Raw genomic sequence first — 12,862 nt, forward strand, 5'->3', positions numbered from 1 at the left:
TTGGTATTTTCTTTACCCAAGTCAGTTTTAGAATACCCTAAGCTATTTCATGGAAGGAGAACATAATGACAAATCTATTAGTGCCTATAACAGTAAAGACTTCCTAAAAATATGATTTGCAGGTATGAAGTAGAAAGCACCACAAACCTTCTTCTGAATGTAGGTATAACTGACCGTACCAGCTGAAACCCACTGCAGTACTCAACTTTAATAGCAGCCTTTTTTTTTTTTTTTTACTTTTAATAATACTGGAACCCTCAAAATTCAGTTTTTCTTGGTAGATTTCTTAAGACAGAGAGATGTAGGCCACCTTCCTTCTATCAGGAGTTGCCACGTAAAATGATTGGCCGAAGGGTTTTTTCTTTTGTAACTTTGATTTTGTGATTGTTTTATGTTTTTCTGTAGTTTGAAGGCTAAGGTTTACTTATTTTAGATGTCTCTTGATATATGTGGCTCCCCAACCCAACCGTCCCATTTGTGAGTTGTGTTATAACATCCCATTCTCCCTTTTCACAGATTGAAATGATTGCTTTTTGTTTGTGCCATTTTCTTTATCAACAGCAAGCAACTTACAATTTGCTACTCCATCAAAATCGTTTCTTGGCATTTGGTTATAATGGGGCAAATAATTGGATTTTTTGTCCAAGTTTTAAAGCTGTCCTTAATAAACTATTCAAAGTAGTTTTACAGTATGGAATACTTGTTCTTGACTATCCGTTATCCCTGTTTTTGTTTTACAGTAGCCTACCTGTTCAGTTGTTCTATTTCGAAATGATTTATTAGAGCACTATGAGAATGTAGCCATTCCACCAGCTGTTTGTGTTTTTGTATATCCATAAAACTGGATTTTACAAGCTATCACTAAATTTCATTGCCCATTCATTTTGCTTATAAGACAGAAGTGTTTCTGTCTTACTTCATTACTATGAATGTTTTGGAGAGGCAGAGCATGCTTATTAAATTGACTGATGCCCAGTGACATTTCTATTGTCAGACTATAACGAGACTTTGTTTTCCCTCTAATGTAACAACTTGTCAATAAATGGTACCCTCCCATCAGAGAGAAAATGTTCTCAATGAAATTAATACCTCGCTGCTAGTGCTTACTGAACTGACTGCCTCCAATCTTAAACTCAAGCCAAGTGAACATTCATTAATGGATGTCTTGTTGGCAATTGGCAGTACTTCATTACCTTTCATTTTGCACCTTAAGTTTCTTTTTACCGAGACGGCAAGAGTTTCACTGGGGGTTACAGTGTGACACTTAAGCAGCACTTTAGCCCTCAAATCTCTAGAGTGAAAGGAGCAAAGTAAACACTGCTGTGTAACAGTAGACCTGTAGGTAGTAAAGACTACCCGGCTGCAGACCTGCCAGAGTAAAGAGAGAGCAGTTGCTTAACTTGCTCCATACATGTAGGGTGCTAGCTCCGCTATCTGAACTGATTGGGACGAGAAAAGCAACCTCGCTAAGAAGAAGTGTAACTCGGATCTTTTTCCCCCCTTCCAGCTCAACCTAAATGATCTTTATAAAGTCATTTTGTACATTTCCTGTTTTGAGAGTTATGAAAAGAATACATCACAAATGTGGAGTGTTCATCTTATTTTTTTTCTGTGGAAACTTTTTTGATGATCAAGAAATACACCTTGTAACACCAATCTCATTCCTGTAAAATAACTGAACTTCTCAAAATAAAGGTTGCTTCTCTTTGTCTATTCAAAGCTTGTTGTTCTGATATTAAAAGTTGACATTTGTTTTGAAAATGTAGTCTTTATAATTTATTTGCAAAAAAGCATGTGATAACTGCGTTAAGCTTTTGTAAAGTCCTGTACAATGCATTGAGCAGCTTGGTCTGACTTCCATTGATCTGATGCGAGTCAGACAAGGCCTTTTGGGGTTCACATGATAGGCCTTGTGTCGACATTCCTTGAAATTTAACTCCATCTAGATCTCTAAGCCAGCAATTAGGATATCAAGTTCCTAGAGTAGTATTAGGTTGTCTGTGTCTTTTTCTTTTGACTGGATTTCTTCTTCCTCTGCAGTTTCTTTCTCAGCTTTGCATTCTGCTTCTTCTGTATGGTCTCCTGAATCCTCTCCTTGAACTTCCTCTTCTCGCTCCTGATCCGCTCCAGCTCAGCCTTCCTCTTCTGCTCCATGTCGGGGTCCTGTGGTGGGAAGGTAAAATGCTACAGATAAGTTTAAGTATTTTCTAACATTTCTGTATATTTCATTGCATAGAACTGAGTTGTGATCAGTCAAGTAAAAATCATCAAACTAATACAAGAAGGAAAATTAACTTCTAATCCAATATCTCCATCAAAGTGTAGATCAGATTAAAATCATACATTTAGAGGACAAACACCACAGGTGCAAAGCACATTTATTGAGATCCTTCACCACCGCTTTAAAAATGGCTATAAACCTGACAGCTTACAAACACACAAAATTTGACAGGTTTAAAGAGGGCAATGGACAAAGCAGATGTGCCTACAAGTCACACGATTGGGCAAATCAATTAATTTTGGGATATATACTGGATCAACAATGTCTGCACACCCTTTCAAGATTTGTTTTTGATGTCTGAAAGGCTGAAATCAAGACAAGTCACACCTTTTTTTGCTTGACTGTTGTTTGGCTGGACTGTGTTAGCTTTGCACCAAACATACTGTTTGGAATTAAGGCCAAAAAGTTCTACCTTAGTCTCACCAAGACCTTTTTCCACATGGCAACAGGAGATCCAGAGTGTCTTTTGATCCAGAGTGTCAGACAAGACTGGATGTTCTTCTCTGTGAAAAGTGGCTTTCATCTTGCCACCTTACCCCACAGCACAGAATTGTGGAGAACACATGAAATTGCTACGTGCATATGGTGGCCAGTCCATGAGCTTCATGATGAAGGCCATGAAGTTCTGCAGTTCTTTTAATGTTGCTGTTGGCCTCTTAGTGGCCTGAAGAGCCCTGAAGAGTTTCCTCCTTGCACGGTCATCAGTCTTGGAGGGACGGCCTGATTTAGGCAAGGTCCTGGTAGTGCCATATTAAGTCAGTTTCCTGACTATTGTTTTTACTGTTTTATGATATATTTGAGTCCTTTGATATCTTTTTTTAAACCTTCTCCTGATCTGTACCTTTCAACAATTCAATCCCAGAAATACTTTTGTAGCTACGTGCTGCCCAAAGTTGTTCCATTACATTGGCATGCACTAAGAAACAAGGAAATTGGCTGAAAAAACCTACAGGAACAGTTGATTACATCCTGAACTAATCAGAATCACTTCCGTTAGTCACAGGTGAAGTGAGTTAGCTCTGGGCATGACTTGGTGAATGGTTACACCTGAGTACAATTCATATTACAAGGGGTATGAATTTACACAACCAAGGTGTTTTAGTTTTTACATGTTAAATTAATATTCAGAAATGTATTGCCTTTTCTTTTTGCTTTGATGTGGGTTACCATGTCTAAATAAAAGTGGAAAAAGATCTGATTTAATGGGTTTTCATTTCAGGCCTCAAGGCTTAAAGACAAGAAATTCTGAAAGGGTGTGTAGATCTGCTGTCATGACTGAAGGAAGTATTAGACTGCCAGGACTGGGGGGAAAAATGCACTAATTTTGATGTTGGAAAAAGAATCATTCAAAACCCCAGGGATAGTGTGCTTTAAATGTGCTGGGGGACCCTTTGGCAGCCCTTTCAATGAGCTTAAAGGATTGTTTGTAACCATAAACTCTGCCTGAAATGTAATGCTGAAAATACATAGCTACTTCATCGCTGAAGCATGTATTCTGTGTACAGGGGTTACACCCAAAGTGACAACAATGACAGTAACAATGAGCTTCAAAATCATGTGGCCGTTGTGACCTTTTAACCACCTTTGTAGTTAAAAAAACAAAGAAATACTTCACTGTATTTACAGTTCAGTGCACCACCAAGCAAAGAGCAGCCATGGTCCAGTTCATACTTACTTTTCCTTCCAAAATCATCTGTTTTCTTTTGTTAATTTCTTTCTTCTCATCAAAATCTGTGGACTCCAGTTTCTTTAAAATACAAAGAAATGTACTGAGAAAAAATGTTTTTCAGTCAGGGTTAAATGCAATGACATTTACATTTAAAGTAACCATGTGAAAGAACAAGATCAGAGCCAGACATTATGTGATGTGCACCACATGCCCAGAGGCAGAACTGTCTCATCACACAAACATGATTTGTATCTTACAATTTCACACTCTCGCCTGGTCACATTGACTTGGGTGAGGATCTTCAGTACTTCACTCTCCTCCACTGGATACTCCTTCAGTTTAGCTTCTAATCAAACAGGAAAAATAAACCTCTATTAGCTTGCTAGATAACTCTATTTCACCCCATGTCATAATTCATAGCAGCTGAATATTTTAATGCATTTTCATGTAGCTGCCACAACATCAGTTCTGAGCCATCCTTATCCTTTGCAGCATTTATTCATCTTTGAATGGATGCTTCTCCTGGAACCCATGATAACCCATAATTTCCACTTCTCCTTCCAAACATTAATGAGCATTGGAAAAAGCATTTAAACCCTGGGACACTGCTGACTGCAGGACTGGGCTTGTCAGTTTACTTCTCTGAGCAGTTCTTTGGGGTTTCTCCTGAAAACTGAAAATCTAAGGCAGTGTGCAGGCATCTCACACAGTGTATACATAGCTGTACTGAAAGACTAGATCGTGGTCCCAGTCTAGGCATTAAGTTCTTATAAATGAAGAAACAATCATGCACATGTAACTGCCAATTTACTTTTAACAAGTCAAATCTGGCAACCTCCCTGCTGGTTACATGTTGCAGTTTACAAGGTGAATTGGGGCAGCTGCTTGCTCATTAGCATATCATTGCAAATAATGCAACAGGCAGAATCAAGGTTGATGAGCTACTCATAAGTGATTTGTGAAACTGCAGCATGGAGCAGCACCAAGAGAGCTTAGAGGAGCTTAATGTCCCTATAGCCATATTTGCCATGACACAGGTAAGCACTGTCAGCTGTAAAGATTGGTGCAGCTCTGGAGTATCTGCATGAAGTACTTACGGATCTGCTCCTCGATGGAATGGACTAAATGGATGTCATACTGCGTCACCAGGGTAATAGAAACACCATGCCGTCCTAACAGAAAGAAAGAACGTCACAGGTGGTTATCAGAGACGAATATTGTGTGTAAAATTTCTTCAATTAATAAACGTAAAAACATGAATTTGACAAATGACATTACCTGCTCTGGCAGTTCGGCCAACTCTGTGAATGTAAATCTTGGGCAAGCCAGGTGTGTTGTGATTGATGACAACTTGGACTGTTGGAATGTCCAGACCCCTGGAAACAGCCCAAAGATTTTCAGTGTTTAAAATATGTTCAGTTTGCATATTCAAGGAAAAAGCTGTCATACAACATATTTTTATTACTATTATTATCATACCTGGCAGCTACATCTGTTGCAATAAGAATCTTGAAGACACTGGACTTGAACTTGGCAAGGTTGGCAAAACGTTGTTTCTGAAAATACAAAAGTTAAATGTTTGACGAATCTGGATGCTCTTTACTTTTCAACTGTAGGGTATGCTGTTACTAACCACTGCTTTTCACCACACGTCTACATTCCAAATGTATATCTACTGCTGCATGTACGATGGACTTATCCTGCAGTTGTGAGAAATGGAGGCACCAATATCAATCCACGAGTGTGAACAAAAACCATCTGGTCTGTAACAGGTTGAGTTACCTGTTTCATCATGGAATGAAGGGAGATGGCAGGGAAGTTGAACTCGCGCAGCATCATTGTGAGGATTTGGCAGTTCCTACCATAAGAAAACACATTAAATCAAGTGGCAAATTTTCTCAAATAAACTGGAAATTCCAGGATAATAAGAAGATTCTCCTGGAGATGTCTTTCCGTGCACTTGGTGGTTTTGACACTGTGGGCCATACTTGCAGGTGTTTGTGAAGATCATGATGGACCAGTCTTCGTGCTCATCCTGGAACTTCTGGATCAGATGCACCAGGTAAGCATCCTTCACTTTTTCAGGGGTCAGGATGTATCTTTGGTCCAACTCGTCCACAGTGCGTACCCTGGTACAGAAAATCAAAACATCAAACCAACATATGAAAATTCATCCTCCTACTTTGTTCTCCATATTCAAGAATGAATGGAAATAAAGATTTGATTCGATTATATTGTTCCCATTTGAGTGGGCAGGTCTGCTGAGTAACAACCTTCCTAACAAGCCTTACAGAAGGCATCAAAAGGTGACAATACACCGTAGCAGTGGCTCTTACTCTGACTTGCTCTCCCAGAAGAAAGGCTTGTTCATGGCGATGCTCTTCAGCTCCTGCAGTGTATCAGTCAGTGTGGCACTGAACAGCAGAGTCTGCCTACTGGCAGGCACTATGCTGAGGATGACCTCCAAGTCTTTTGTGAAGTCTGTGCATCCCTGTTCAAGCAGGCGGTCAGCCTCATCCAAAATCTGAAGGCCAGAAGTGACAATGAGGAAGGGAATCTGGGACAAGCTCAAAACTTCATGAATTGTGCACAAATTATGGTCACTCAATCACTACTAATGAGAACACAGCTAATCATTGCAAACTAGATATCCCTAATGAAACATTTTGTGATTTAATACACGTTAAAATAGGCAATAGTAGTAAACACATGCAAATGTGCAAATTTTATTCCTCTCTTGGGAACTCACCAAAAATTTTATTTTTTGCATGCTGAAGGTGTTTGAACTGCGAATGTGATCTGCCAGTCTCCCTGGGGTTGCCACGACAATGTGGGGTTTCTTAGACAGTTCCAGGGCCTGAGTTACCATATCTGTAGAGGATGCACAGCAACACACCAGTATGTTCATCTTCTTTAATTCATAATTTACTCGGTTGTACTTGTTTAAAATTTTGCAACCTTAAAAGTAACCTTAAAAGTAAAATACACAAGTTCTTTATAAGCAAATATTACCCATTCCTCCGACGATTATACAATCCCGCAAGCCCAGAGGTTTCCCCAAGACCCTGAACTGCTCTGCGATCTGATACGCCAGCTCCCTGCAAGTGATACCAACAAAACAAAGACTCCAGAACTTTATCCTCCAAATCAATATCACCATACAAGCGTCTGAGATTTTTTTTCGAAGTAGCACGGACTTCAGAACCGGTATTCACCGACCTGGTGGGTGTAAGCACCAAACAGAAGATGCCATAAGGATCCTCGGACAATTTCTGCAACACTGGCAGGACGAAAGCAGCAGTCTTCCCGCTCCCTGTCTTAGCGCAGCCCATGCAGTCGCGACCTAAATGAGATGAAATCGGGAAACAGTTAGTGAGGTATATGTGATATATTGAACAACGTCCAAATTGTAAACTGCGAATGTGGCAGTAGACTGGCTAGCTCACCGACTTCACACCTATCTAGTTAACTAGGTACCAATATCACATGAACGTTTTTCATACAATTGTATCCTGTTTTAACCATCCTGTTCATTGACAACTGAATAACTATAAGATAGCTGGTTTGCTAGATGGTAGCTAACGCTCACCTGTGACATAACGTGTTCTTACCTTCTAGAATAGCTGGCATACAGTTTTCCTGGACTGGTGTGGGTTTATTAATTCCCATTTGTTTACATTGTTGAATTAGCCAATCAGACAGCCCGAGAGCTGAGAAATCCGACATTTTCCTCTTTGAGAAAGAACCCTCCTGTGTGTTATCCTATATATTTTTTTATTTCCAGTCGGAGTTAAAGTGTTGAGAATGTCCACAACAGTGATCAACTACTCTGAAGGGAACTCGTGCTGTAATGCTGGGGACGCATTAATTATACGTAACGATTGACGTCACTTCACTCTGCGACTGCAGGATGTAAATGCTGTACAGTGCTGAGACCGTGGCGTATTGCAAGCCATTTGAAACGTATTGTTGTGCATCTGTTTTTAATTCAGTAAGGTTTTTATGAATTAATCAGTATTGCCTCCTTTTCGGGCAGCGTTTTTAAAGTGATCAGTGGTAGACCGAGTTTCATTTTCACGTTAATTGTTCAGTTAACGTACATTCTCACAGAAATTGCGATTTGTATCACGAATTCAGTTTTCACAGATTGATTTTGATATCAGTATTATAGTTATAGCAAGTTGCAGTTCCGTCCTTACTTCTTATTATTCAGGTTTGTAAGATACATCAGTTTTTTATGATCAAGAAATATTTTTGGTATCAAGCGATTTTAATCACAATTTTTTACGTCGAAGATTTCGGTTTCACACGTTGCAATTTAATTACATTTAATACGTTTTACTATTGAATTACCACATACACAGCTGAAGAAAGTAAATTATTGTGTCTGTTGCTTACTCTGAGAAGCACATCAAATGAATTTAATACGAATTGAATATCCAATAATAGTAACGTAGCTGAAAAAGCTTTGTGGTAAGAAATAATGTGTGCCTGATGCTATTCATGAATCTTGAATAGCCTTGGCAAGCTGGCTGAAACACATAAAGCGTACTACGGTAGATGGATCTGCTTTTACACTGGAATCTGCATTTATTATACAAGATGGGTTAACACCATTGTTAGTCTTACGGTTATAAAAATAGCCTATACTTGCTATAATAACAAATGTAAGTATAACTTATCTAGTCATAGCAGGTATTGTTTACACCAGCCCAAATTCTGATACAGCAGCACTCAGGTACACCTCAGCACCTTGCTGATGCTGGTCTGTTCCAGCTCATGTTTTGATATCTAGTGGACCAAACAGAAGTACCCCTGATGTGTGATTTTTATGCAGTATGTATACTCATGAATCAAGATTATTTTGATCAAACATGTCCTCCAAATGTAGCAAGCATACTTATTTGGCTTTTTGACAACACTGCAAGCCATATTTCAAAATGTTATAATTATAATGTGTTGTATTGTAATAAATACAACTTTCCAAGCCAGCCTATAATGTTAAATAATTCTTCATTGTCTGGATATTGTGGAGATGTAGGTTCACAGGTGTGCTGTTGCTAGGTGAACTGCTTTGGAGACACATGGTGCAGTTAAATGCTGTAGTTATATTGGTCTAGCCCTTCTCGTCATATTATAGCTCACATTAAGCTGTTGCTAGCCAGCTAACAGCAAACCAAGTACTTTCCACTTTGTATAAGCATCCGTTGATTACTTCACATTGTATGTTTTACCATAGGATTAGCCCAATTGTCATCAGAACCTTGGGTAATTTTTGGTAGATAGAATTTTAGCTCACATAGATGTGCTCAATTTCACAGCCACATAGTACTAACTGTATAAGAGAAGGTTCATTCTGTGCAATGCACCCAAATGGTTCAAGCCTAACTCTAATCATGACCAAGGCACTATATACACTAGGGTCCAAAATTATTGGGACACCTGGGCATTTTATGGTTAAGTGTGGATGTGTCCATGTAGCTATTAGTTTTATCACTAGAAACCTAATTTATGGTGTGGCGAAAACAGTTACATGTTTTGGCAACTATTAGCATTTTCAAAACATCTCTTTATGTGGTTGGCACACGATTGCCTGATGACTACCCTTATTTCCAACATTTTAATAATATGTATGACATTAATTCTGCCAAACAAACTGACAATTCCATGACATTAACTTAATTTTAAAAGGTACCTACATACTTATTGAGTGCAGACAAGTGAACAAAAATAACCATCACTTCAATTAGGCCTGATTGAACGTTGCCCTGCCCCCTAATTGAACACTCATACTGAAGCCTATATAAACCTATATAAGGTTGGAACATGGTCACAGAAGATGAAGCTGAAATTGACATTGACATAAATATGACTTTCCCAATGTCTGATGGAATATGCAGCAAAAAATATTATGGGTTTTCAGAAAAAAAGTGAGTGTCCCAATAATTTTGGACCCCAGTGTGCATACTGCATCTATTAAGGTAGCTAATTAAATGGACATATCAGTGTGTGTTTGTGCTCTTGAAGGCACGAGACACATTCATCATTCCCTACAAGTGCAGGTTGTTATTATGAACAGGGGGTTCTGAAGAAGCGAAGAGCTATAACTCTTCACAACTCTCCACTTCACAAACCTGGGAAGTGAACTCAGAGTTCTTCCTTCCAAGTACACGTACCTGACAAATCTCCAATTAGATGGCTTCCCTAGGAGAGAGACATTATTTTCACATGGTAGTATTTCAATAGAAGTGCCAATTGCAATCTATTCCAAGTACCCCCTGGATACATTCCAAGTACCCCTAGAACAAACTGCTACTATACATACATTGCATATTTCCATCAAATCACATCAGCAATCAAATGTATTTGTGTCCCAGTAGTTAGTCGAAACCTGTTTATGGTGTATTATCACACTGAGTTATTCTTTTTTCGATTGAAATCAAAATGTTAGACATCATAGCATGTTGGTTCATAAGCAGCAGAAATTCCTGAGTGAAAATGATCATAAAGCTGCAGCACAATGATGTCTTCATCTTAGCGAGGTGTTGTGACTCCTGGTCGCCAACATCATGACCTATCATTGCCTGTGCTTGTCTTCCCAGATGAGAAATTACTGGCTATGAACAGAGACACTGTGCTCCTGATACAGCTCCTTTCTGTGTTTTGCTTAATTTTATCATGCCTGACATTTAACAGATTTTATAACCTCATTACCAGTGCCTAATCACCCTCTGATTAATGAGGTGATGTGGTCCTTATGCAACAGTTACAGTCATGCCAACATATCGAGGTCAGTTATGAGTGATCAATTCATTAAACTGATAACATTAAAATAACAAATAACATTGAATGGCTGTTAAAATTTTGCAAATATTTGTTAAACCTTGCACACAGAATAATACGTAGCCCTCATGGACTGATATGTTTCTTTTTATACTAAGTACATTGACCTGGTTATTGTTTAAATCAACTTTGAGATTAATAATGTCTTTATGATGGATTAATGTAATCTTTCTGGCAAGTTTTACAGTTCAGTTATATCTCACTAACAGTTTTACTAACAGTGTTCCACTGTGGGTGTTGTTAGGATACCATACAGAACTTGATTTTTGTGTTTTAACTAGATCACTGTTAATTATGGCACCAATTAACCTTATCTGAGATACTCTGTAAGCATTAGTTCACCTATATTTTTTACTTTAACATTATTAGCGGTTATGATATAGCACAGTCAATATTTGTAGTGAGAAGGACACCCTTGCAGTTTTCCTTTAAGGGCATGATGTGGTAATTTGCCTGTCAGTTTCAATGCTTCAGCGTATGACTTTGTACTCTCCATTGAGGTCAGGTCATTAAGGCTTGCCAGGGACAGATATGCAGAGGGAACAAGCAGTTCATGTCTCTTTGTACCTCTTCGCCCTAGCAGTGTCATTTCAGATGTGTATCCATGTTTGTCCCATAGCTACTTAGATACTTAAAAGATATGGGCATGAGCTTATTAGAAGAGAACATTACTCACGAGAAATAGGTTGTAACAGAATTATAGCTATGTTAATTTACATTATATTAACAACTAATTCAGGTTTTATTTTATGAGGTTGTTTATAATAGTCAGTTTGTTCAAATATGACCAGGTCAGTACCAAGTCAGTGCACCATGTAATGACTCCAAGGTTGAAATGCTTAGCCCTGATTTTGAATGAGTTTGACTGTCTTCTTTCTGAGTTATTTTTCCAATGGCCTGTCTCATGAAATCTCCACTAGAAACTGCCTTTGGTAAGTCTAACTTTATGCAATGCAGACAAAACCTAAAAGGGTATACATTTTTAAAGTGAATAGTCCTCTCAAAAATGCAATAAACTTGAAAATGAACAGAATGACTATAATGAAAAAATGTAGCAGCACACAAAACCAGAGATATCGTATGTGTTTGAGTTATACTTTGACATAGGCTTTCTTTGACAGCTAGTTCTCACCATACTAATTGCATTTTTCAGTGATATGAAATTATACTGACCTAATTTCAATGAAAGTGAATCAAGTGAGCATTTAGTCATGGAGTTTTAGAGATGCATGTCTCTGGAGCATAGCTGTCATCGTTCCCCCTTAATTAACCTGTGGTATGTGTTTAACTGATGTGGAGGCCTACTGCAGCATGCAAACCACAGGATGTCTTCAGGGCTGAATTACGGTTTAAATAGTAGTTTTGTTGTTCCTGATTACATGCATTACCTTTCTTTTGGCATTTCTGGGCATTCACTGACAGAGGCAAATGTTCTCAAGAAAGAAAGACGGTTTGTGGTGACAATAAAAAAAAACAATTAGCTGGTACTCTTATTTACAAGATAATCACCAGATTCATGTTTGATTACACAGACATATCCTTATGAAATACCATGGTGTTCTTGCTGGTAAGCATTCCATCCACTGTCCCCCCTGCCAACATATTCCTATGTCCCCTTTAGAAACACTGACACCTTGAATTTGAAGGCACTCATTATGGCCTCCTGTAATACACACCCTTTAAAAATAACCGAGTGTGTAAGAAAAGAGCATACATTTTCAATAAAAAGGTACAGACTGAACTTATTCACAGCACAGTCCAATGAGAAACGCGTGTACAGACATAAATAAAGAACAGAAAGTTAACAGAAAGAAAGTAGGTCTGGTGGGAATCTGGTACCACAGCCGTTATAGAAGTATCAGCTCAATATAGACTGTAAGAATGTGATACGCCGGAGTCGCTTGCGCAATGCTTGTAATAATGCATAGTGCGGACGTCATAAATATGCCATTGCTGTAAATAACAGGAGGCAAAACAGAGCACATCTTTCATGCCTGACTGTTTTGCACGTATGTGCCATTCGGATGCTTCTCTTCCAGTCAAGCGTCACATGTTCTGTTGTATCCCTA

General features: G+C 38.6%; 1 protein-coding gene across 1 annotated transcript; it reads right to left on the reverse strand.

The window, feature by feature from the left end:
• Nucleotides 1-1,752: 1,752 nt before the first annotated feature.
• Nucleotides 1,753-7,800, reverse strand: ddx49 (DEAD (Asp-Glu-Ala-Asp) box polypeptide 49). Its single transcript, XM_036522251.1, has 13 exons — nt 7,562-7,800; nt 7,170-7,293; nt 6,963-7,048; nt 6,700-6,821; nt 6,287-6,474; nt 5,939-6,079; nt 5,733-5,808; nt 5,430-5,506; nt 5,229-5,326; nt 5,048-5,122; nt 4,208-4,296; nt 3,957-4,028; nt 1,753-2,163 (listed from the first exon to the last, which is right to left on the reverse strand). The coding sequence occupies exons 1-13, from the start codon at nt 7,674-7,676 to the stop codon at nt 1,990-1,992; spliced, it is 1,437 nt and encodes a 478-aa protein (XP_036378144.1). The 5' UTR covers nt 7,677-7,800; the 3' UTR covers nt 1,753-1,989.
• Nucleotides 7,801-12,862: the final 5,062 nt, after the last annotated feature.

This window comes from Megalops cyprinoides, chromosome 2 (assembly GCF_013368585.1).
Source record: "Megalops cyprinoides isolate fMegCyp1 chromosome 2, fMegCyp1.pri, whole genome shotgun sequence".
Taxonomy (NCBI): domain Eukaryota; kingdom Metazoa; phylum Chordata; class Actinopteri; order Elopiformes; family Megalopidae; genus Megalops; species Megalops cyprinoides.

What these genes read in the sequence shown, in the direction of transcription:
- ddx49 (XM_036522251.1), bottom strand. Translation starts at nt 7,676, where the DNA reads ATGTCGGATTTCTCAGCTCTCGGGCTGTCTGATTGGCTAATTCAACAA. An exon ending in TGCAAAAAATAAAATTTTTG is followed by an intron (nt 6,475 to 6,699) that starts GTGAGTTCCCAA and finishes TCTGGCCTTCAG; the next exon opens with ATTTTGGATGAGGCTGACCG. An exon ending in TGGCCGAACTGCCAGAGCAG is followed by an intron (nt 5,123 to 5,228) that starts GTAATGTCATTT and finishes TCTTTCTGTTAG; the next exon opens with GACGGCATGGTGTTTCTATT.